The sequence below is a fragment of the Micromys minutus genome (assembly GCF_963924665.1).
Source record: "Micromys minutus genome assembly, chromosome: 11".
NCBI lineage: Eukaryota > Metazoa > Chordata > Mammalia > Rodentia > Muridae > Micromys > Micromys minutus.
Window position 1 is genome coordinate 55,351,235 of NC_137980.1, and position 26,564 is coordinate 55,377,798.

Below are 26,564 nucleotides of genomic sequence, written 5' to 3' on the forward strand. Positions count from 1 at the left end.
TTTTTCTAGGCAAGGTAACAAACACAAAGCTCATTTCTCACACATGCACATGCTTGCCAAGAGCTGGCGAGTCTCCTAACATCAGGCTCCAAGCTGTCAGCAACTGGGCATGGGGGAAAGAGGTCTCCATTTAAGACGTAAACACTCCAAATGTTACATTCTCTACCTTAGGTGACCCCACCAATAATAAAAAGAATTTCAGAGATGCTATTCCATACCTAGAACCCAGAACATGGGCAGTATACAAGGTTGGTATCAGACATGGCCCCAGGTATCACCTTGAGAGAGGGAGAACAGGAGGAGGCCAAAGAAGAGACCTGGTACTTCATAACTTTTCAAACTGCTACGCCTATTGTTGTGTCCCCTCAGAATTCATGCGCTGAAAACCCCAGTGGTATGAAGCTTTTAGAGTGTGGTTAAGCATGAAGATGGAGCCACTGTGAATGAGACTCGCCTTCTTAGCCTTGGACACATGTACTTCCGGGGTGGGGAGGGGGACACAGGATAACATATAGGCCTAGCTCTTCTGAGAGAAATCAGGTGCGCTCTAACAGGTGGTTGAGCCTTGTACCCACCATCTCATTTAAGTCCCGGCCTGTCAGGCTTGTTTCCCTGATTCCTGTTTCTATAGCTATGAGATGGGTGCAAAGAATGGTCTCAGTACCCACAATTCAGTGCTAACAATCCTAAGGTGGCAGGAACCAACTGTTCCTATTTTGAGCCTGCATAGGCCACAGTTAAGGTTGAAACAAGGTCCCTGTGGGAGAACAGTAAAATGAACTGTCACCATCGTTGAGTACTCAACTGTACCTGCTAGGACCCCTGAATTTGGGGAATTATCTCAGAATCCCCAGTTTAACCTTTAGTGTTTCTCAGTTTCTTCATCTGTAAAATTTGACTAACAAAGTTTAGATTTCTTGCCCAAGGTAAGAAATAAAAGCCAGATTAGAACCCAGGCAGTTTGGTTCCAGAGTATGCTCTTAATTGCTATTTTACAAGTGTGTGTGTGTGTGTGTGTGTGTGTGTGTGTGTGTGTATGTATCCAGCTCCCATTTCCCTCTGTGGTAGCTGTCCCAGTTTCCCTATGGGGAGGTGTCCCCTCCTTTGCCTCTGATTCCAGAAAAAAGGAGAGACCAGGAGCAGTCGTTCACTCCCAAAGCTTGGGTATTAGATCTGTGACTGCCAATCACAGAGAAATCTAAAAGCTTCCAATGGGAGGTCCTGAGGCTGAGGATCTTGATCGCCTTGTTGCCTCTGCTGAGAGGCCCTCCAACATGGGGCTCAGGAGTTCCTGAAGAGGGTAGAGTACAGCTGGTGGCGAGCTTCAGTGCAGAACTTCTCACATTGCTGCACAGGACCATTGCTCTGGGTTGTATCCAGAATAAGTTTTTGCTGGCTCTCCCAGATTCCATGACACCAACTTGATTTTTAAGAAAAACACAGTATGCTTAATAGTGTTTTGAAGTTTGGAAGCAACTGATATACCATTTTAAAAAGTTCATAATTTTTGTTTATAAGATTTGCATTTCACTGTCCCCTTAGTGAAGTGACCAAAGTTCTTTACCTCTAGACTTCATTTAGCAATTTTTCCTATAATCACACACTATAGAAATGAGCCCAGAGAAGAGTCTAGCAGTTTGTACTTCTAAGGTTGTTGCCTGGCTGTAGGAATCAGCCTTCTGCAAGTTTGTCAAGCCCTATTTCCATGTGACATCATTTTGGATGATAAAGTTGTGAGTGATCCAGTCTGGTGAAATGCTGGTTTCATAACTTGTGCCCCACCCGCTGGCTGGCATATTCTTGGGATATCAGTCATTTGATACAACCTCACTCTAGAAATATTAGGACCGGGGAGTTGGGAAGTAGTGTGTAAGCATAAGTCCTGACCTAGTTGTCCACTTCCCGGGAGATAGCATGTGAGGGCAGCAGGACAGAGATGTGACATCAGGCAGGTGACATCACTGCTGTCAGAGTTTCCACATCAGTGCATGAGAACTAAAACTTCAATGTAATTTCTTTGTGATGTTACAAAATCCAGAGGGATCACAAAGCCCAGGGAGGTAAGACTACCCAAGCACATGGCCATGAGGGACGGGGTAGCCCCACCCCCACTCCTCACATGGTCCTTATACTTCCACAGTTTCTGTGTGTATGTTCATGTACCATGTGTATGCCTGGTGTTCATGGAGGCACCCGGGACTGGAGTTACAGATGGGTGTTATCCTCCCTCCCCTCTTCATACGCTTCATTTGAGGTCACTGTTAATACTTCGAACAGTTATTTATAGAGTCAGGAAGTTGTGCTCAAGTATTTTATTGCATCTTACTGCCTCAGTTCTCAGATGCTCTTCGTGGACCTGCTTCCCTAGCTCTGGATTACAGGTACACAACAACGCCGTGTCTATTTGTTTTGACCTAAGTTCTAGTGATCCATCATAGGGATCAGGAACCCCAGGGCAATTACAAACATTTACCTGTTATATAGCTGGTCCCAAAAGACAGAGAAGAAAGGCTAGCCACACACAAATAAGTGGCAATCACGAAGGCATCCTTTCCTTCATTCTCTGGGCAAAAAATTACCAACCTACAAACCAATCGCTCAGACAAACTGCCACTGAGATGGTAGATGCTGTGGCATTGTAGTTGGAGTTCCAGAGGGCACACACACCTGCACAAAGCGCTCTGTAGAGATTGACTGACGTTCCTCCAATCTGAGAGGTATCTATTCCTTTCAACCTGGGATGGTCACATGGTTTGCCTAGATGAAGAACACCAATGTCCTACTGTGTGCTCTGCAGCTTTCACAGCCTTTGAAGGCTCTAGAAACTTGACCACAAGACCAAAAAGCCTGGGGCACTTTTACTCAGAGGTAGGCCACAGTAATACACTGTGAAAGTCTTGGAGCAATTTAAAACTAATCTGAACTCTCTAGAAATGTAATATTTAGGATACAAGACTTTTGCTAAGTTTTGAAAATTCCAACTCACTTTTTAAAGGAAATCTAAACTATGTATACACCAAAAAGCCCACAAGACACTAGAGAAACTCACTGACCTGTGTGTGACACAGCCCCTCTTGGCTAGTCCCTGCCAGTCTCACTGCTGTCACAGATGACCCAGTGCACCAGCCCTTAGGGCCTTCATACTTTCTGTTCCACTGCCACAGGAAAAACGTTCAGCCTTCACTTGGCCACTTCCTGCTCTTTGCCGCTTTCATGGTGCTTGGTACCATGTTCTCATCTGTCCTTCCCTGCACTGCAAGTTAAAAGCCTACATCAGCACTGTCCTATCTCAGGCTGCAATTACTTCTGCAACCCAGCATGCACTGGCATAATTACAAGACACTCTGCAATTAGCTGGATTTCCTTCCCAAAATCTTGGGCACATGCTACTTTGATTTAGGGAAATCAAAAATGTTAAAAGAGTGTCTATCAATAAGCATATCTGACAATATTTATCATTCACACATATATGCCCAACAGCAAGATGTCCTACTTTTCCAAAAGCTGTGTGTCATGAAGCTCACTGCTGTGGCAAACCTAGCCTCCACTGGGTACAAAGCCCAGCTGCTTGGGGTACAAACACCTGGAGTTTAAGCAACTTGGATGACCTCATCACTCATTCTGGGCAGAAATCAGGAGTGCTACCTCTGGCATTTTAATCTTAGTGCATTTAAAAATATATATGGCTGTTTTATCTGCATATATGTATGTACACCACTTGGTGCCTGGTCCCCGTGGAGGCCAGAGTGGGTACTGGAATGGCTGGAACTGGAATTGCAGACAGTTGTGAGGCACCATGTTGATGCTGGGGATCAGCCAGTGCTTTTAGCCACCTGTCACTGTAGCTCTATAGGACCCAAGACCTTTGGGCTTCCAGGAGATCTGCACACCTGCAGCATACATTCACACACAGAAACACATATTTTTAAAAACTGCCTCTGGGTGTATGGTAGGATCTGAGTGGGAAACAGTGTGAGACTTTTATGGAATGACAATGCTCTTGATGAAGGACAAAATGTAAACAATCACTGCCTTGTCTATATGCACTGGGGACTATAGTATCAACCAGACATTTCAAAAGCTCTTAAATGGGTAGTCACCAAAACACTTATTTTGATAAATCTGATAAAACAACTTTGAGAAAAATTAAGATATAACTCTTGGCTATCACTCCAGAAACCTAAATTAAAATAATTTACGTATTTTAAAAATCTATTATTCAGGCTAGCAAGATAACTGGTGAAGGTGCTACATCCAAGAACCCACAAGGAAAACTAGCTTTTTCAAACTGTCCTTTGACTTCCACACCAATGTTAAAAAATAAAAATCTGCCACTATTCCTATGCTTGACAAGCTCTGTATCTTAAATTACTAAGAACATTAAAACAAAACAGGCAGTGATACAGTAGACCAGAGTAGACCAGGCTGACCTAGGAATCATGAGATCTGCCTGCCTCTGTCTTCTGAGTTGTTAGGATTAAAGGTGTGCACCTCCAAACCCAGCTCCAGAGCAATTTTACAAGGTGTTTGTTAAGCTATTTTTGTAGCATTCTGGTGATCAGCATTAACTAACTCTCAGTTAGAGAAACACTACTGGCACCTACATGATGGGGGATAAAAAATATAACAAGGCAGCTTTTGCATTCCTATCTAATAAAGGACAAAGATCAAAATCCCTGCATCCTCCCTTCATAATCCTTCACACTCTGCTTGTAACACACTCTAGCTGACTCCCTGCCAAAGGCAGGTTGGATCTTCTCTTTACCTGTCTGGAGCAGCAGAGCAGTTAAGGGATGTAAGGAGGATCATGACTTCTCCAGCCTGGCTCCAGGCGGTTTCTGAATTATACCTACTGCCCCCACACCCAACATGGCCAAGGGGGAAAGGCTGGTCACTGCTGCATTGTCAAGAACAGACACTATATACCTACCAATCTCTGTGCTAAAAGGGGCATAAGGCATGTGCAAGTAACCTCCATGACACAGAGCTGAGAAAAGCCAGCATAAAGCACTTTTATTGCAATAATAAAACTTGAATCACATATGTAGTGCAGCGGGCAGGGGACAAAAGCTTTCTCTCACCAAATCACTACATAGGACAGCAGAGGGTGAGAAGGAACTGGAGGAGGAAAAGCCAGGAAGCAGAGATCAGCAGAGAGAGCCAAGCATCAAAACCCAGGAGATGCTGAAGCTGTGATGACCAGCATCATTTCTTAGAGAACACTCAGGGATTTGTCACCGTGGCCGGGCATCCATTGCGTGGTGAGTCTACAAACAGCACCTTCGGTTTAAACTTTCCACGGAAGTTCTTAAAATTTAGGAAGTGGAGCTTAGATAGTTACAAGATTACAAAAGTCCAGAAAATCCATTAGAAAAACCATAGGATGAAAAACAAATTAAGCCAGGTCACAAAGAAGGCTTCAGATGTCCCTGCTGCCCCAGGGACAGATGTTGTAGTGTCCACACAGCAGTGACGGGACCTGCTTCAAAAGGCAGCCATTCTAAAAGATGGAAGAACTGTCGGAAGCAAAGGCTCTCTCCCTCCCTTCCCACTTCGGTTTGGGCAGGGCTTTCAGTGTAACAGGACCTCCCTCGCTGGAGAAAGACCCAGCCCCCAACAGCAGCTCGAATCTGCCATGGCTCTGCAGCACAGCAGCAGAATGTCTTAATATATAATAGATAAAATTTTCATCCAAAAATTAAAATAAAATAAAAATACTTGCAAAAATCCCACCCCCAACACCAATTCCTATTCTAAAGTTAACCCATTGCTTGTGCTGTTCACACTTGACAATATACTTCATTGGGAACTTAGATAGATCTGAAAGACAGAAACTGAGTCTTCACCCCAAAACAAAGTAACTTGAGGTTTATGGCATATAGTTTAGGTCAAAACACATACAGAAGGGGGAAGAGGACATGGAGGTGTCCGAAGCAAAGCTGAGTGACGACCACATTCAGTTGGGTAGGTGTCTATACAAAGAGTGGTGGGCATCAGGAAAGCTCCCCATGGATTCATGTGCACCCATCTGGAGGTACCAGATTCCTCCATGGCAGATCTGTTGGGGACAGAAAACCTGTAAGTTCTAGCAATTCTATTCTCTGTGTGGACAATCACAATATTACCTGGCATGCCAAATCCTGTCCTGAGCAGCTGAGAGGTCTTTTGGAACCAGGCCAATTCTTACAGCTGGAGAAAGCAAATGGATTGCCTGGGTTTCCAGGCAAGTAAGTGACTTTCTTGTGCTCAACTTGCAGCCTGTGGTTCATACGGCTTTTCTCGTGTTAACCTAACATTAAGTTTAGCATGCTAAGGACAGGAGAAGGCTGCCCCCCCCCCCCCCCCATGTTGCTGATAACACAGTGATCACTAGGATCCAAACTGGCTTCAGGTTTCTAACAAGCATCCTCACCTACTCCCTGGTTGTGGCCTTGGGATTCCAGGGATAGAACAATCAGCAAAGTCTGGATCAGTTGTAAAGGTGAAGCCACAAGATTAAGGCCACACCACTAGGATACTGAGCTTGCTGTTCTCAGAATGAAAGAGGAGGAACAAGCTTCAGTTCTACTTTGCATCATATGAATGGGACCAGGACCGGTTTCCTTCACTACACACAACTCAGGTTCCTACAGTTTCTCCCTACAACTGTCTGATGATCTTAAAGCTTCTTCCTAACGCAGCTCAAGTGGACACACAATTCTTGTAAAGGTGCTTTTCTTACTAGCTTTTAGAAGCACAGGGCAGAACAAATCCAGAAAGAGTTTTTATTTCTCAAAGTCTAAAATGCTAGCACTAGGAACTTGGCCTGTGGTTCCAAAGACTTCAACTCAATAAGCTACATATAAAAAAGTTTTAATAGCTGCCATTCCTACAAGCTCCTTCAATATACATGCCATCGTATTCTTAAAATGGTCAACTCTTACACTGACATTAACACTGGGAGGGATGGTGGGGAGAAGAAGGGAGAGGTAGAGAAAATAGAAAGGAAAAGGAGGGGGGAGAGAAGAGAGGGAGGAAGAAGAGGGGGAGAGAGAGAAGAAGAGAGGGAGAAAGAGGAGGGGAAGAGAGAGAAGAGAGGGAGGGAGAGAAGGGAGGAGGAGGGAAGAGAGAGAAGGAAGAAGGAGGGGGAGGGAAAGAAGGAGGAGGGGGAGAGAAAGAAGGAGGAGGGGGAGAGAGAGAAGGAAGGAGGAGGGGGAGAGAAAGAAGGAGGAGGGGGAGAGAAAGAAGGAGGAGGGGGAGAGAGAGAAGGAAGGAGGAGGGGGAGAGAGAGAGAAAGACAGAGAATGAGAACAGGCACATGTAGTGTTTTCTGTTCTTGTCTTCACTAAACACTGGACCTAACAAGGGAGCAACAGAGGCGGTTAGGGCCCTTCAGCATTAAGTGCTCTTACCCATGTGCAGAGCTAAGGGAGGAGGCCACTTCTGTCATTCCAGTTTTAGAAGCTCCACATCAAAAACAAGAGTAGCATGTGGTGGGATGATGCCTGGGTGCCCAGTGGCTCCATAGGCATAGTCTGGGGAGATTATCAGCTTGGCTCTCTGACCCACACTCATCTGTGAAAAAACAAACACCCAAGGATTAAAATCAGCCGGACATACTTCCAATCCCTGCACAAACTGAGCTGGTTACTAGGTGTCCCTGGCCAGAATAGCGTTGACCAAGACACATTAGTAACTGCAACTGCCCAGCAGGCAGCACCCACACTGTGAAGATCTCAGGAGTTAGGTTGGGGGCAGTCATTTTAGATGGAACCCACTGGCAATTAAAAGCCCCTCTTGACTTTCTGAAGGGTCAGCACTTAATGATGTCACACAAACAGCTCTCATACTGTAGTATTTGTACAATTAGGACAAGGGAAGGCAGTGTTTATCAGATGCAACTTTTCCCTTTGTGGTTAGTGTAATCCATCGATGTGGCAATTCTCAACACGGAGGGCTGACAGCACTTTAATAAAAAGTTTTTAAAAAAATCAACACAGATTACACTCTGAGGACAGTCCACAATTCTGTACTTTCTATATTTAGATTTAGGGTGGGGCAGGATCTCACTGTATAGCTTAGTGTAGCATACGCTGGCTTTAAGCTTTTAGTAATATTCTTGCCTCAAATTAGGTTAGGATTATAGGTGTTAAAAAGCACCACATCGAGCTTACATTTACAATCTTATGGTGAGACACTTATAAAAAAAGAAAAAGACAACGCTTCTTTCTGAGGCATTAAGAAACTAATGCAACGTGAATACCCAAGGCCTGTCTTTTGTCCTTCTCACTGGGAACTAAGGATTACATAAACCAATAAATGTATTGCAAGCCTTAAAAACAAAAACAAACAAACAAAAACCACTTATTTTTCTGGGGAACAGGATACCATAAATTTCATATATAGTATTTATACATTTATACTAACTAATGGAAAATATCTTTAGAAGGTTAACAGTGTAGCTCTCACTAACATGGAATTTACTATGCAGCCAAAGCAGACTTCAACTCTTGGGAGATACCCCAGCTTCAGCCTCCGAAGTACTGAGATTATAAATACAAACTACCATAGCTGACTCAAGTCCTTGGCTTTCTCTAATAAAATTCAAAACACCCACTTCCATTAGCTCAACAATTCTACTTTTAGAATATCCTAACAACCTATATATGACATCACAAAGGATAATGACTGAAAACTGCAAGATAGGTACACAGTATTTTTTATGCTACCAACATACTGTGAAAGATTCAAATGGCCTTCATTAGGGTTCTGGTTAACTGAATTGTAGCACACATACCCCTTGGAAAGCATTCAGCTATATGCATCTTGTCATATTCAGCCATGGAATGTCAACATTGAAGAAAGAAGAAAGTAAGCTTCAGGAAGTCTTGTCCAGTTAAAGGCAAGGAAAGTATATTTGTGTGCTAAACAATTTAAGAAATCCAATGGGGCTCTCTTTCCACTGGCTGCTCTTGTAGAGGACCCAAGTTAAGTTCCCAACACCCACATGGCAGCTCATAACCATCTCTAATTCTAGTTCCAGGGAATCCAATGCCCTCTTTTGACCTCTGAGGGCATGAGACACTCACCCAAAACAGTCAGGTAAGCATACAGATAAAAGTAATACATCTTTTAAAATTAAGAGTGAACCCTCACAGAGTGTTACTTATGGGGGTGTTAGGCAGATACTAGAAAACAAAGGAACATACCAGGGCTACCCCTTCTTCCCAGCCTCGGATCACCTCCTGCTTGCCTAGTGTAAACTTAAAAGGCTTGTTTCTGTCCCGAGAGGAGTCAAATTTTTTTCCATCTTCAAGCATCCCTGTAAGAAAGTACAGTTGTAATATGAACAACCAAGAGAAATGGCACGAAGCAGTTCAGAAAGCAGTGGCACAGGCCCCATCACCACAGCAGGGTCAGTATGCCTGGTCAGGCATTTCATCCTGAGAACTGAGCCACCTCAGGAGGATTTCCTACGGCCTTACTGGGCAGCTATGCAGATGACCTGATGCCATGCAATCTGTTATCTTACTCGGAGGCACAGCTACTGCCTTGCTCTGCAGAGCATAGCACCATGGACCTCTCCATTAGTAATGTGGTTTCCTTGCCTAAGGTCCTCCTATGCAAGAGGCAGTCACCCCAACTTTGCCACAGGACACATGTAACAAGCACACAGCATGTTCTCCACCCTGCTCCACGGCTGGCTGTGGCTATATACACTGCTGCTCTCCATGGTGGGTGACAGTCCTCAACTAGGGAGGGAAATCCTCTCAGCATCATGGGGAAAGAGACAACAGAACAGCTTTACCAAGCCCTCTGGTGCTATCTTATTTTAAAAAACAGGAACCTGGGGCTGGAGAGATGGCTCAGCGGTTAAGAGCACAGACTGCTCTTCCAGAGAGGTCCTAAGTTCAAATCCCACCAAACACATGGTGGCTCACAACTATCTGTAATGAGATCTGATGCCCTCTTATGGTGTGTCTGAAGACAGCTACAGTGTACTTATATACATACAATAAACAAAATCTTAAAAGAACAAAAACCCCAACAAAAACAACCAAACAGGAATCTGAGCATGGGCTAGCGTTTGAGTTGCCAGTTTTCCTGAGAAAGTAGTAAATAACTTGGATATGTACAGGAACTGCAACATGCTAGCATTCAACCCACTGCTGAAGCTCCTGTTTTCACAGCACATCCCATTTCACAGATAAACCTCTGGCAAGAAGTGAAGTAATTTGCTCAAGTGGCAAAATGAGACAAAACCCCTCACACCATGTTCCTTTTACTGGACTGCTTTCCCAAGGGTCAAGCAAACCACAATAAAAGGGAACTCCAGCAGTGGCGATCGCAAAGGCTGAGCACCGTGAGAAAAGAGGAGTTAGGCATCTGAGGCAGACATCTACAGCTCCCTTTTCAAAAACATCCCTGCATGGATTTCTCCGAAAACCATTGTCAGCCAACTGAAGTAAAGGATCCTGAGCTCTGGAAAGCTCTCTCTCTCTCAAATGCAACCCAGACTGGAGGGGACTTGTGGTGGGCCCAGAACTAATATGCAACACAATAGGGTTTGAAGATCAATTAAAAAAAATTCTCCTGTGCCTGTGTATTAGTTTATAAAAGTGGAAAACACTGGGAAAAAAATATCCTAACCTAAAAAACAATGCCAGCCCTATTCAGTAGACTGTGGAAACAGATGAACTGAGTGTTATTACAGTTGCTAGACTTCTAGACTTTGACCAAATAGGAAATAGTGGAGGCTGCTGTCCTGAGCAAGGTGAAGACCAATATCCTGGGCAAAATACACCTCACACAGCCTGGAAGACTGGAGATGAAGAACAAGAGGAAAACAGGAGTTACCCTGTTCCAAATTGTGAAAAACAGGGTATGGAACCCTACATTTAATTTGCTTTTACTAGAATACAATCACTTCCTGATAAAAGAATGGACAAGCAACAGACATGAATGGTCTCTCTATCCGTAACCAGTCCCTAGACCACAATACTACTATACACATGCCCACTGCCAGCACAACTCCTGTTACAGGAGCCACCTAACTGGACCCAAAGTTAGGGAAAGATGCCAAGATTCTCAGGATCCTTTCCTTGGACATGTTCAAGCCGTTCCATTCTGCTTCTGGAACTGCTTTAACAGAAATAAGAAAACCTACTGTAAGGCTCTGCAGCTTACCCAAGGTCAGAGCCAATGAACAGGAGGACCTGTGAACCATTAAGGATGACTGATAACTAGAAATGCTTTTCCTGGTCTGGGCTCTTCTGAGCAGACCCTAAGTTAGGACCCAAGACAAAAGAGTAGTCCCTTGCCTTTAAGCTTAACTGTCTGAAAGAACGTGCTGAGTAAAAAATCCAGATAAAAGAAGCTGGAATGATGGTTCAGTGAGGAAGAACACTCACTCACTGGCTGTTCTTCCAGAGGACCTGGTTTCTATTCCCAGCACCCACTTAGTGGCTCACAACAGTTTGCAACTCCATTTCTAGAAATCTGAAGCCTTCTGATCTCCACGGACACCCAGACATACACATGGTACATACACATATGTTAAAAACACTCATACACATAATTTCTTTTGAAAAACCCTGAGCCGGGTGTGGTGGTACATGCCATTAATCTAGCACTAAGAGGCAGAGACAGACTAATCCTAATATACAGAGTTCAAGGACAACCAGGGATACATAAAGAAAGTCTCCAAAATGAATGAATGAATTAAATTAAATAGTCTGTGAAAACCATGACCAGAGAAGCATCTGAACCAAGGCTATCAATATCCTAGGAGTGCTAAGCCCAGCCTGAAAGACAGACTACTCAATCTAAGCCTCTCTATGCCAGTTATAGATGGTGTAGACCAAACGTACAGGCCAGTGTAACTTTAATTTTTTTAATGTCTATTTTTTAATGATGGTTCTTAAATGTTTTAACCTCCCTGTTAGTCCACCACCCACCATAGGTAGTGAGGAAAAAAGGATACAGGGAAAGTGGACCTCTTTAGAAATGATTCTTTGGAGTAACTCCCATCTGTGTGGTCTGGAAATTGATACATCAGCTCACAGGCCAATGGACAGCTCAATCTACTTGTAAACACTCTGGATATATCAGCAGTCTAACTCTGTAGGATTGGGACGGTGACTATGAATCAGTAGCGGTGGCACCATCACATACTATAGCCAGGCCCCAGCCTCAGCGCAAAACAGTAGGAGGGATCAGGGCCAATAAGAATGTCAGAAAGTCTTTGCTACGTCACTCTTAGCAGGTGGGAACCAGTGAAGATGTGAGACCAACAAGCTCTATAAATAAGCCAAGCTTAGCCTCTGTCACTGTACAGTCTTTTTATACTCCCTCTAAACATCACATGTCCTCCATGTGGGTCTGTCTCAGCTGACATCACTGTGCTCATCAGCCCCAGTTTGCAAAAGGAGCAAAAGCTGCAACACCCCACCAGAAGTTTTTTTGGTGTGTCCCTCTCTATGGAGTCCCAACAAATGGAGCACAACTACACAATATAAGGTGGATAATATGTGTGTCATTAGCAAAATTCCTTCATCATGTGCCCTTTTCACATGCTTGCTTTAGCAGACATCCTTCCGCTTGTAAGAAACCTTCCTTCACAAAGCTCTCTTAGCCTTTCACCTGTGTCCATTTCAGGAAAATCTCCAAAGGAGGGTAGGGAAGCATGCTTTGCCTTCTTGTGGATACTTATGGCCGAGCAGAACCTGTGTGTGACAAACCTTCGGTGGATCTACTCAGCCCCAGTGTAGCACTTCTACAAGGAGTAAGTGAATGGAACAGGAGGGCCAAAAGTGCTTCCCTGATACACACCTACACTATACATGCACAAACAATCAAAGCACACGAGAGCAATACTTAGGAGTAACTACTACTCATTTTCCAAAAGAAACTAATTAGGAATGTACTAAATAAATTTCACAATACTTTAATGGGTTATAAAGTTTAAGTAATAAACAGTTTAAGAAATAAAGCAATCCCCAAAGAATCATATTCTTTTTTGTCAAATCTGAACATGGCTCTGACCTGAGCAGGACGGTCTAATTACAATGAAAATGTACAATATGCTCTGCAGCTCTTCACTCCCACAGGCAGGAGAAAGCTGCCTCCTGCGTGTGCAGGCACGGGTGCTGTTTTGCCTGTTACCTCAATTGACTAACAACAGGCAGGAAGCTCAGAGGGCACTTCTACCTGCAGTGAGGAATGTCTAACTTCCTTATCTTAAACTCATATGGGACATGGAGGAGGCAAAGGCTCTATTAGCTCAGGAAACAGGATCACTGCCTTTTTCTCTTACACTATTTCCCATGAGCTGTTGTCTAAAGAGGACTTGAGTCTCGCTCTGGAGCTTCAGACCATAGTCATTTCTTGTCAATGTATTTTATCTTCCCAGGAAGAAATGAGAGTAGGAGGTATTCTTTTGGAGTTCAAGATGTTTTTCCCCCATAACTGAATTTTTTCTGAAGTTGTATTTAATTATTTACTTAATGTATAAAGGTGCTTTGACTACATGTATGTATGTATACCAGAGGAAGGCATCACTCCCATTATAGTTAGGAGCTGCCATGTGGTTGCTGGAAACTAAACTCAGGACCTCTAGAAGAGCAGCCAGTGTTCCTAAATATCCCTAGGGTAGTTAGTTGAGTGGGTGTCACAGTGGGTAATGAGGTTCTAGAAGGAAGAGATGCAGAGGAAAATAAATGTTGAAAGGCAGGCCTGAGCGCGCATGCAGCTTTCTGAGAATTATGCTACTCAGCTTTGATGGCAGAACAAAAGAAAAGCAGATGGAAAACAGCTAGATAGAATTTGTTATCCACCAAGATAGAGGAAAATGGACAAAAGTGTCTCTGAATAGCCAACAACCAAACTACCCATCTCTCCACAATAACTAAGAAATGACCTCAATGAAACAATGGATTTACGACATTAGACACAGTAATCTCTGAAAGCTGGGAAACAGGCAAGGCCATCCTCCAATGGCTCCAGCTCACATCACTAGGAGTTTCCTGAGGCAGGAACAGGCAGCAAGAGTCAACATACATAGAAGTTAGAAAATTGGGATTCATATTCACACTGTATCAAACATTACTTTAAATCATGCGTGTGTTTATGTGAGTGTTATAATACATAGATGGAGGTCAAAGGACAACTTTAGCTATTACTCCTCTCTCACCTCCCACCTTGTTTAAGGCAGTTCTTATTCACTATTTCATACTCCATGCTAGCTGGCCAGCAAGCTTCCAAAGACTCTGTCTTGACCTTCTACCTCATTGAGGGTTATGTGCTATCATGCCCAGCTTTTATATGGGGAGTCAAAAGTCCTGAGCCATCATCTCTCCAGCCCTCAAATGTTACTTCAAAATGGACCATGGGCCTAAATGTAAATGCTAAGCCTACATAATTCTTTAGAAGAATACATGGGCAAAGAAATCCTTGCAATTTTAGACTAGGCAAAAAATTCTTAGGTATAGGATCAAGAAGCACAAGTCATCAAAAAGAAAAAAACTAGACACTGAAATCTACTTAAAATTATTTTAGCCAGATAACGATGGCACATGCCTTTAATCCCAGCACTGTGAGACAAAGGCAGGTAGATCTCTGGGAGATCCAGGCCATCCAAGACTACAGAGTGAGTTCTAGGCCAGCCAGGTTGTACTGAGAAAAACTATCTCAAACAAACAAATAAAACAAAAATTTATTTTTAGAAAAGACAAGACAACTTTATATTACTTAAGAGTGTATAAAGAACTACCATAAGGTATATGTTAGCACATGACTTTAATCCCAGCAACTGGAAGACAGAGACAGGTGGATCTCTCTGAATTTGAGGCCAGCCTGGTCTACAAAGTGAGTTCCAGGACAGCCAGGGCTACAGAGAAATCCTGTCTCAAAAACAAAACAAAACAAACAAACCCACAAACAACCAAAAACAGAACAAAGAACAGCAAAACCAACAAAAGATAATGAGAAAGTATGACTGTCAAGTTCAAAGGCTAAGCTGAGCTACAAAACAGATTCAGAATGAGTTATACAGTAGATTACTGAAACTGAGTAAGAAAAGAGCCAATTAAATAAGACAAAGCTTTGAACCTATACTTCACTGAAACACGTGTACACAGATGGCAAGTGAGATATGAAAAGATGTTCAACATCTTTAATCATCACAAAATGCAAATTAAAATCATCAGGAAGAACATTTCTGATTAAAGTGAACAACTAAAAGACCGGCTACATAAAGTATAGGGAGAACATTGTGGAATGCACAACAGAGCCAATTACTCTGGAAGGACTCAAGTGTGAGCACTTGTGCCCCATATGGTCCAGCCATCCTACATTTCAGTATCATCTTAGACAGTCTACATCATACACAATGTTTAGAGCAATTTTTAACAATCTTAAGAACCAACCCAACCACCTACCAAATAGTGAATGAACACATAACTCATACACAGAAACTACTCAGCAACAAAAAGGAACAAATTATCTATATAGACAAGTCAGAAGAATCTTGAAATACTTACACCGAGTAGTTAACATTTATGAGTAGTGTCAAAATAACAAACTAGTCAGGCATACAGGTGTTCATCTTTTATCCCAGCACTCCAGGGGCCAGGTGCAGGAAGATCTCTTTGTGTTCCAGGTGAGCCTGGTCTACACAGCAAGTTCCTGGACTAGAGACTTTGGCTCAAAACAAAACAAAAACCCTCCAAAACAACAACAAAATCCTCAAAACCAAAACAAGAAACAGACAAACAAACATCTAGCAAACTAAGCTCCAAGAAAGCACAGTAGCATCTAGAGAAGGCTACAGATGGGAGCTTCACAGGGATTATTTATCAGGGCCCAAGAAATTGTACACTGTTGTGGTCTTTCAGTGTTTCACTATTTAGTACATACCCATAATCCCCCTGCTTCCATCTCCAGGTTGCTAAGATTCTAAGTATAAGCCACTGCATGCAGTTAAAACTGAACACTTTTAAACATGTAACTTTTACTGTCTGACAACTGAACCTTAACAAAACGTTAACAAGGAAAAGATCATGGAGGTGCCTCTCTATATTGAAGGCTGGGAGAGATCATTCTAAGGTCACTCAGATCAACAAAATAAGACCCTGCCTTCAAAGACAGAAGAAAAAAGTAGGTAGTGACACTCACTAACCCCCTGCATATGCTCAGTTCCTGCTCCACACAGGCAATGGAAGTAGGACAAAGAAAAGGGAACAGGTCGAGTCTCAGTGGTGTCCCATCCCTTTCAACTCCTAAGCACCTGGAGCTCTTGAATGGTGAAGCCACCTGCCAAGTTACCCCCAAAATACCCTAGAGGAAAAGCAGACTCATCTGGGAGAGGGCAACTTAGGCTCATGTTCACATACAGCAAGCTTTCTGCTCTCAAGGCCAGCACACTTTATTTGCTGGCAATGTGGCCACTTTCCTTTCTGATTAGACACAAACTCCACCTCATGACTGAGCTGTCTGCAGAGCTGGAGAGTCTCTGTTTCCAGCCATAAGTCATGGTACTGAAGGCCAAATGAAGATCAAGACCACAGACCTGGACTCTGTCCTACGTCCCAGTGGCATTTGGCCCAACGCCTGGCTCCTCCTGCCTGACTTATGGACCAACAGGACAGGATAAGCAGAAGGCTTCCATATTTAGACCATCTTCCCTATATGGCAAGCAGCAGCTGAGGGATTTACTTTCCAGATCCTTTAAGTATTCAATCAGTGAGAAACTAGGAAGAAAGGGGGAGTCCAGTGAAAAGCACAAGAGGAGTAAAGGCTCCCTCCCTCTGCACACAGTCCATACCTCCTCTACCCCATGCAGCTTCTCACTTGGGGGACTCAGGCTCAAATCCTTGCAGGGGAGAAGGATTTTAGCAATAGCAAGCCAGGCAAGTATCTATCAGTCATGCCCAGTTCTGGAGTGTGCTCTTATTCATGACTAACTGGCAAAGGAAGAGACACAAGGCAGCACGTGGTAAGCACAGCACTAGGTGCTGTAGACTCTGCTCCAGTGCTTGGCTCAGGCCACAGAAACAGTGAGGGCCAAGGTCAAAGCCATGACGACCACTGATTATCATGTCAGATTATTTCTGGCACCTTGCTTTTCAGTAGGCAGAGTCTCAATGCTCTCTACTTGAGTCAAGAGACTTGAGCTTTAGTAGTGAAAACTCATTCACAGCACTCACCAATCTTTACATGAAGTTTTCACAGGCAGCACTTTACTGACCAAAATGCAGGATGTTATAAGGAGAAAACTTTAAACCCCTATATTTAAATCAAACAAAATGATCAAGTAACTAAACATGACAAAGCCAAAGCTAAATTCCTGTCACTTGCCAATGGGAGAGAGGGAGAAGAACTTGCTAAGGCCAAAATCAAGATTAGTTTCCTAACTGCAACCAGAGCAGCTGTTGAATGGAAGGGGAGCTGCCCAAAGTCATGTCAGCTTGCAGCCTTGCAACTGAAACCAGGTGAGACTTTCCCAGGTGAGAGCACTGCCAGAGGCCTCAGGATGGACCTGTTTCTCCTCCCTCTTTATCAGACAAAGAAGCCTCCCAACCCACTTCTGCATAACCTCTGTTACAAAGACAACATTCCCATGCTAAGTTCACCAAAGGGGACAGGAGAGTAGTCAGCTATGTTTCCAAAGCTAGTCATGGTGGTTACACTAATGATGTAATTGAACAGCATGCAGATCAGTTAAGGATGGTTAGAACTAGAAAATCAGTTTTGCGACAAAGAGTCAGTACAGGAACGACAGAAAAAAATGCTGCTGCTAGTAATGAACTGGAAAGGCTTGGCATTTAGACTTCTCACAAGACTTTATTTTGAGAAAACAAAACTGGTGTTTGGAAAAAGCAATGGCTCTTCAGCGAGTGTCTGAGCTCTTAGTCCACTTCTAGGTTCCCATGACTGCACCCAGTGTAACCTTCCTGCAGTTAGGATACCCTTGATGAATGGTATGGCCAGAGGTCAAGTGCCTAGCCAAAGAAGGAAGCAACTCTATCCCATCACTTGCCTAGTCCACTAAGTACAAGTACATGCCCAACCATGAAGAAACACTTCTTATTTTTGGCCAAATCTCTTTAGATTCTATGACCCAAAGTTTTCAAAGTCAGGACCCACAATGGGAGGAGCTGTGCAACAATATGAAAAACAGTTAATTCTTCCCTTGTGGGTATGTGTTACTCTAGGATGTACTCCTCCCAAATGGCTCATCCCCTTCCCTGGCTTCTGCTCTTGCTCTCCCTCCAGCATAAACCTAACAAGAGCAGCCACAGAGCCTTTTAGACAATACAAACAGACCCTTGCTTTAAGCCCTCCCATGACTCGCCATCTCTTTCAAGACTAAACTCTGTAAAAGCAGCGCCCAAGAGCTGCCATCTCTGATCTTGCTGCCCCTTCCTCCACTTGTCTGCGCCAAGAGCACTGTAGTCTACATTCACATCATGTACACCCTACTTCTGTACTTGCTTCTGCGCTACCCACAGTCTTACTCAAGCAGCCCTGAACATCAATCTCCTAACTCCTTCAGCTACATTACTCTCACTTTCTTGCTGGGGCCTTTGCCATTTAAAATTTTGACCTATTCTTTATTCTTGTCTCTCTCCTTAATCCTAATACATTTTTGCATAACTACATTAATTATGCCTTTTCCACTACAGCTAAAAATCTACAAGGGTAGGAATTGTGTTCTCTTCCATTCTTAAATTCTTGGTGCCCAATACATTACCTCGCACACAGACATGAGTTCATATAGAGAAACCAAAGATACCTTCTAATTCTAGGCATATGTACAGTTGGATAATTCTTTCCTCTTGCCTGCCTGAGGCACTGATACCCAAAACAAGAGGCCACTGCTTCCAGAAAGCTCTAGCTTACAGGTGCCAGCCACAGGGATTTCTTCCCACCTCCTGAATAATAGATGGAAGGGTACAAGGAGAAAAGAGACAAAGTCTGAAAAGAGGCTTAAGTACTTTCTCTTTTAAGACTGAAGAAAACAGAAACCCTTCCTACAGTACCAGAAACGTGGGTGTGGAGGTAAAGTGTTATTACTTAGAAAGCTGGGGTTTCTTAAAGTACTTAGAAACTCTTGAGTTCAAGAAAACAACTTGAGTGGTTGGTGTTCTTGGGACAGAAGGTGCATTTAGAGGCACACAGAGCATCCCACTACAGTGAGTGAACCTCAAAAAAAGCAAAGCTGTAAAACCTGCTTTGGAAACTGGTGATTTCACAGAGTTTGGTTTGGGACAGGACCAGATCATTTTACATCGTCTTGGATGCAACAAGCAGGAAAATACCCTCACATCAGGTGAGATACCAGGATATTTCAAGTTAATACAGCCTAGCTAAGGTGGGTTTAGAAACACGTGCCTTTAACCCTAGTTCATGGGAGGCAGAGGCAGGCAGATCTCTGTGAGTTCAAGGCCAGCTGGGTTTACATGGTGAGTTCCAGGACAGACAGAGCTACACAGTGACACCCTGTCTTGGGAAACAAAGATGGCCCTATGGTTATAGGTCACTAAACTACAGATGTGTTCAGAAATGGATAGTAACAGTGCATATAACAAAATGGCAACCTGTGCCAAAGCAGTAGCACTTCACACACATTGCTGTTTTCACTTTTAAGAAGCTCTCCAGGAATAGTGGCACCCGCACATTCTTTGGGGATAAGACAAGCGTTTCTCCTGCCTTTACCTGTAAGAGGAAGACCACAACACTTGTGTTATTGATTCGGAACTCACAATGCTATAGGAAGGCAACCCTTCCACAGCCAGATCCTCATCATGGTGCCAACATCCTACCAAGCTAAGGAAATTTAGCAATAGAACCGACCCCTAACCTGTTCACACAGCTAAGGTAGTTCAGACCAGCTGCACTACTCTCACACAGGGGAGCTTCCTCATACACATACCCTGAGGTAAGGGCACTTGCTCCACTCCATCTTTTCTGCATACCAATTTCCCCACCTGTCAAACAGGAAGTTGACCTGGCTGGGGCCAACCATGTCAATCTTTTTGCGTTTGAAAAAGGGTTTCACCATGTAAAACCTAGAACTTGTTAGGTAGACCAGGCTGCCCTCAAATTCATATGGTACAGCTGCTCAGCTTCTGAGTGCTGGAATTAAAGGCATGAGGCACCACACTGGCTTCTGAACACTTTAGTCTTAAGTATCCAAGTCTGACCACTCTGAAGAGTTTCAGTGTCAAGAAGACCACAGCCCAACCTTGTTCCCACTCTAGACACAAGGGATAAGAGTTCCATTGCCTGGTACATGGAGTGTAAAGATCTAAATACAGTTCAAACAGTCCCATAGCTGCCCCATGTCTCTCTGCTCACAAGGTGCTACTGCTCCTGAACCCCCATCCTTTGAGGAGCATGCCTAACAGCATTTATTACTTGCCAGTGGCCTAGGTTGGAACACCCTCACACTTGGGATACAGCTAGGTGCTATATATCCTCCAGAGAGAGAAGGGTAAAATCATGTCAGCTTAAGACATGTTCTCCAGACTCAGGAAGAGTGTTCTTATGGCAACATACCAAGTTCCCTTAACCCCACTGCCTACTACTCCTTCACACAATCACACTCCAGTTCCTAGGCCTTGCATAAGAACTCTTCCTCCAGATGGCCACGAAGCCCACTACCAAACTCGCTGTGTGTGATGCTGGAGGTGGGTGTCACTCATCAGGACTTTCCCAACTGTCTCCATTAAAAGCAAACTCCTTCCCCATCCCTCTGTTTTACTCTCTCCATTGTGTCTCTCACTATCTGACATGTCACACTATCATACTGGTCCCCCTCTTAAGTTAAACCCTACTAGATCAGGTCTTTCTCGTTAGCTTACTAGCTACTTGTGGCTGGTTTGTTATTGCACCAAGGGAAAAAACAAAAACAATACCCAGACAGCTCCAGCCTGTTTTGTAACAGACACTACACACTAGAAAAGCATCACCTGGGGCATTTCTTAAAAGAGCTTCCCTCCAGACATCAGGTCACCAACTAAGAAACAGCTGGGAGAGGAATGACTAAAATAAAGCAAAGAAGAAAGAAGAAAACTAAATAAAAATTAGAAGTAATGGGCCAGATCTGGCCTGGGAGCTTTGAGAGCCCTAGGCAGACTGGAGATGATGCCAAGGGACTCTTGGCTTCTCCATCAAACACCAAGAGGCTGAAAGTGTTAAGCTTGATCCCAAGGGGAAGATGTCTAGTTATATTTTAGGAGGATGAAGAAAGAAATTCTTTCAGTCCACTTGAGACTGCTCTCACAATAGCAAGCACTCAGATAAGCTTCACGGCAGCCACGAGGCAGGGAGGGAGGGGCTGTGCAAAACTACTCAGCCTTCAAGGATATGGCTTGCCATCCCACCTCCTCCCTCATGTCTCAGTGGCACTCAGTTCAAGCCTGCACTCATGCTGGGCTCTGGCAGAGGTCATGGGAGCACCAGAGAAAGGCTTACCCGTGGCACAAAGTCAGTCATGAATGGCATCTAAAAGATCCTTAAGGTTGTGGTTTGGAGATGGAGCTCAGAGTTGAAATATTTAGCTAGTACCTGTCAGGTCCTAGGGCTCATCCCTGGCATGCAGGGTTTGGGGCTGAGAGGCTGGTCACCTCACATCCTTTGCTGTTTCTCTGGACCCAGTCTAAATAGCAGAAATGGACACTTGGCTAAAAATCACATGAGCAAGAGTTATTAACCCAATCCAAGAAGCCTTCAGTCATTCATATCCTTCCTCTCAGTCACTTAGGCAAACAACCTGAGCCAGACATCCAAAAGGAAACAGAAAAACTGAGCAAGGGCATGAAGGCTTCAACCATCCACCACCCAGAAGCACAGATCTTGAACAGAGAGAAAAACAGACATAAGAGATAAGGGGCTCTCTCCACCCTTCTTGGGACTCCACTGGCTTCCCACCTTTGAAGACCCTCTTCCTCCAATCTTAAAGACAATGTTCTTCTCATCACAATCCCTTTGAGATAATCTATTCCCAGCTACTTAAAAGCCTTAATGCTGCGGAAGTGAATTCACAGCACATCTACCCCCTTCTCTCACGCCCCCACAGGTCTCAAACAGGTTCTTCCTGGGAGGCTGGTGGCAAAGACTCTCGGGAACAAAGCCAACCGCCCTCAGAACAGCCTATTCTGTGATCGTGAGGCACAGCTGGCTCCTCACTAAGGCGTCTTTGTGGAGTTTATCAAAATGAAATTAAAAAAAGCTTTTGTTCTAATTCGTGCCAGGGTCCTGTTGTTGTTCTGGGAACGAACGTGTGGGTGGGTGCCGCCCCCATGGAGAACAGACTTGAAGAGGCATTAGGAGTTCTGGGTTCCCCAGTCATCTGGGTTTTATTTTTTATTTTAAGGAAAAGGCTCCAGACACTCTATAGGGACAGTTCACCAAGAAGCACAGCAAACTGTTTCTGCTTACACGCCAGTACCTGCTTTTCAGCAGCAGTGAAACATAGGCTAGGCAAGGATGGGGGCAGTTTTGGACACAGAAAGATGTCACTAGGCACCAAAGTGTGGCTGTCACAAACAAAGGTAAAAAGGACTGTGGGAAGTCAGGAAACTTTCCACTGGCCCACATTTTCAACCTGTGAGGGTTGCAGCTCCATGGTGGTGGTGGGGGTCCAACGACCCTTTCACCGGGGTTCCCTAGACCATTGAAACACAGGTATTTACACTATGATTCACAACGGTAGCAAAATTAACCAGCACAAAAATAATTTTATGGCTGGGGGAGGTCACATGAAGAATTCTATTAAAACTGCCTTAAACACATGTACTTAAAAAAAAAAAAAAAGTATTCTTTTTCAACTTGCTATCAAAGATGACTAAACTGATGTTGTCCCTCTACTAACCCTCCCAGACTGTGGTGCTGACTGTGGTCCTATCACAACAGCTGCTTTGATTTGGACCTCACCAAAGATATATTTCTATATTCCGTCCATCGGCAGCTTTTTAAAGGTCCTAGTCCTTAACTCCTGCCCGCTGCGTTACTCAAGAAGCCATAGAAATCAGGGGCATAGAGAGGAGGATGTGCGCTGCCTTGTCTCCCTTCCCAGTAAGTCATTTCCCTCAAGAGCAGGATCCTCCCCTGATTAAGGAGAGAAGGCAACTTGAGCCAGAACAGCTTGGCCAGATCAGCCAGAAAAAAAGGTGGGGGTGGTGACAGTGGAGGAGAGTGGGGAGAAGCAGAAGAAACAGAGGAAGGATGGGGAGGGGGACAAAGGAAAGGGTGGGAAAGGGAAGGAGGGGGAGGGGAGGGAAGTCGATTCATATCAGCAGTGGCTACACCACTCAGCCTAGCTATGAAGTCAGTCAGCTACCCCTCCCCCTCCCCAACCCAGGAAGACCTTGTAAGGGCATGGAGTAAAAGATGGTCCCAGGGCCAGCAGTCTTGATGGTCTTGATGCTTGAATTCTGGCTGGATGTGCGCGTCTTTAAATTTTCCTTTGGTTTAGTTACTGTGAAATGCATTCACGAGCCCCCCAGTATCCTTTATCTTTAAAAATGGGGTTGAGAAGTCTCTTCTCTCAGAAAGGGAAAAGAGGAATGACATGGTATACATCCTTTGGTCTGGTAGTCACCACCATGGAGGCTGAGATTTTCAAGTGGGTCAAAGAGAAATAGACATTGCAATATCAATTTCCGAAGGGGCACGTGAAGCCACAATAATGACGTACCAAGTGGGTCGTTTCCCACCCGCCCCAGAAAGGTGAATTCAAGGGTTCCCCTGGGAAAGGGTGGCTGGGCAGACTAGAAATTCTCTTCCCTTAACTACTGAAGGGAGAATCCCAAAGCACAGGGAAGGCACCATGCCACCAGGGCTTGGAAACGGTCTAAATCTTCCAGAAGGGTCCCTGGCCCGGAGCGCGTGACCTCCGCCAGGCGATGAGTTCGCTCAGCCTCAGTTTCTACGGTTGGACCGTAGGCTCCCTGCGGCAGCCGGGGCCGCGCACCGTTCACGGTGTACGAGGCTGCGCCAACCCGAAGTCCCGCTCGGCGCCGCGGGCCCAGCCTGTCCCCCGGGGCATGGCCACCGCCCAGGCCTCGGCCGCGGGCCACGCGGCCACCACGCCCCGACTCCCAGCCACGGCCCCTCCCGCCCGGCCCCACCCGGCCGGTCCAACTCACCCGTGTAGTGCACCACGCAGGTCTGGCCGCGCTTCGGGAAGGTGCGCCCTGAGGAGAGACAGACTGCAGGTGAGTGGCTGCGAGCCGCAGCGGGGGAGCGGGCGGCGGGTGTCTACTCACCGTCTCCAGGAGAGATGGTCTCCACCTGCACTCCCATGGCGGCGGCGGTGTTGGCGGAGGAGAAGGACGCGGGTGGAGTGCGACGGGCGGCGTGGAGCCGGAGCGGACCTGGCGGCGGTTCAGAGGTTCGGCTTCGTCCCTCTTGTGTCTCCTGCGCAAGCGCACCGCACCGCACGGCACGCCCCGCCCTACTCGCGCGAGGCGCTCACAGCCCTTGAAGCGGGGCAGCTGGGCGGAGGGACCGGAAGTCCGGAGGCCACAGACCCCCGGATGCAGCTGCGGCGGAAGGCGCGTCCTGTTGGCTACTCCCGGCTTTCCTCTGCGTTTCTCCGCCTCGTAGTCGCCGCAATAACGGCTCCACCAGCTACTGACGAGCTCACTTAGAGATGTTTTACTCTTGCACACATCTAACCAGTTGTCCTGTAAAGACGATCGTTGTGAGTAGGCCTTGCACCTGTGGGACAAAGGAAACGTCTGTAAGTGGCCCTAGGTTCCGAGCTCCTTATTGGGAGAGTCAGTATTAACACTATCCTGCGTGAAAGCCCACTCCTCCCACCCCCGAATACGCATATGTAGCGGGGAGTGGTGGCGCACGACTTTAATCCCTGCGCTCGGGAGGCAGAGACAGGCCTGGTGTACAGAGAAAGTTCCAGAGCAGCCAGGAAAGAGAAACCCTGTCTAAAAAAGAAAGAAAAAAGTATATATATCTGTCCACTCGAAAACTTGAATTCCCTTCTCACACAAGCTTCTAATGGGGCTCTTTAAGTTTTGCTTGAATGCCTTCGGTAATTTAAAGAATAAAAACTTGGGTTGGAGAGATGGTTCAGCAGTTAAGAGCACTGACTGCTCTCCCAGAGGTCCTGAGTTCAGTTCCCAGCAACCACATGGTGACTCACAACCATCTGTAATGGGATCCGATGTCCTGTTTTGGCGTGTCTGAAGATAACAGTGGTGTACTCACATACATAAACTTAAAAAAAACAAACAAACAAACAACAACTAAATGGGCTGAAAGATGGCTCAGATGTTAAAAGCACTGGTTACTCTTCCTGAGTTCAATTCCCACACCCACATGGCAGCTCACAACTGCCTCCAGTTCCAAGAAATCATACACTCAGTGTACAAATGTATACATAGGCAGAACACTCATTCACATAAAATAAAACTAGCAGGGTTATTGGTGCAGACCTGTAACTCCAGTGCTGAGGATGGAAGGATAGTCAGTCTAGCTCATTCAGTGAGCTCCAGGCCAGTAAGAGACCCTGTATCAAAAGAAGTAGACATGGACTACATCCCCAAAGACCGTATGTCCAGCTGAACCAGTCTGCCTCCATTTTAGACTTAAAAGCCAAGTTTAGATATTCAGAAGCTGGATCCTTACCTCTGGCCCTCTGGGACTAGGGAACTGTACCTCAGGGAGTGCACACTTGAAGAGGCACATACCTTCAGTTTGTTGGACTGCCTGAGCAAATTGCAGCATCACCAAAAAAAAAAAAAAAAGAAAGAAAAAAGTCCAAATAAACCAACCAGCAAATACCTTAAAAACATTTATGTTATGAAGTCTTCTTTTTTTTTTTTTTTTTTTTTTGGTGACATCTGGTTTCTGGTCCTGTCAGATTCCAATCTAGGGACTACAAACTGCTCCAAAGGTGACCACAAACAGCCCCACAAACAAACAAAACCAGAAAGTCCTGGACTTGCTGAAAGCTGACGTAAACCAGTCTAGTCAATGTTCTGTCTCCTTAGCCGGGTCAGCAAACCAGATGCTTCTGATGCATACTCACTAACCTAATCCTCTCCTGGCCTTTGGGAAATATTCCAGCCTTCCAGGGCTCTAACACTGCCTTTTGCAGGAAGTAGGTATGGGGGAGAAGACATCTTCTCTTGTTCTCAACAAAGGGTTGGAATATTGGGTCTAAGGGAGCTAACTCCCTGGCAAAGGAGACAAAATAGCTACCTATAGAGCTTACTGGCATACCAAGATTATATGGCCTTAACATATCAGTTCACCCTGATAAAGAATGCTAGGACCCTACCAGATTTCACAAGGACACAGAAGACAAGCAGAGAATGAAGATCCAGCTGTATGTAATCTTTAAAAGCCCACTTTTGGTGAACTATCAGTTAGTTGTAAGCTATGAAATCTTTAGGTTCCATATCTTCCCACAATATTGCCTCAAGCGGTGGAATAAGCGTATAAAATAGGAACATTTCACACTCAAATTCATCAAACCATGGCAGTCTTGTTGGCCTGGAAACCACATTTGGAAAACCCACTAGGGTAGAGGAATTGCCGACTCCTGAGAGAGGGCA

General features: G+C 44.9%; 1 protein-coding gene across 1 annotated transcript; it reads right to left on the reverse strand.

Moving 5' to 3' along the window:
- Positions 1 to 4,988: 4,988 nt before the first annotated feature.
- Positions 4,989 to 24,430, reverse strand: FKBP1A (FKBP prolyl isomerase 1A). Its single transcript, XM_080925416.1, has 5 exons — positions 24,252 to 24,430; positions 24,132 to 24,179; positions 9,189 to 9,301; positions 7,392 to 7,554; positions 4,989 to 6,058 (listed from the first exon to the last, which is right to left on the reverse strand). The coding sequence occupies exons 1-4, from the start codon at positions 24,286 to 24,288 to the stop codon at positions 7,426 to 7,428; spliced, it is 327 nt and encodes a 108-aa protein (XP_080781542.1). The 5' UTR covers positions 24,289 to 24,430; the 3' UTR covers positions 4,989 to 6,058; positions 7,392 to 7,425.
- Positions 24,431 to 26,564: the final 2,134 nt, after the last annotated feature.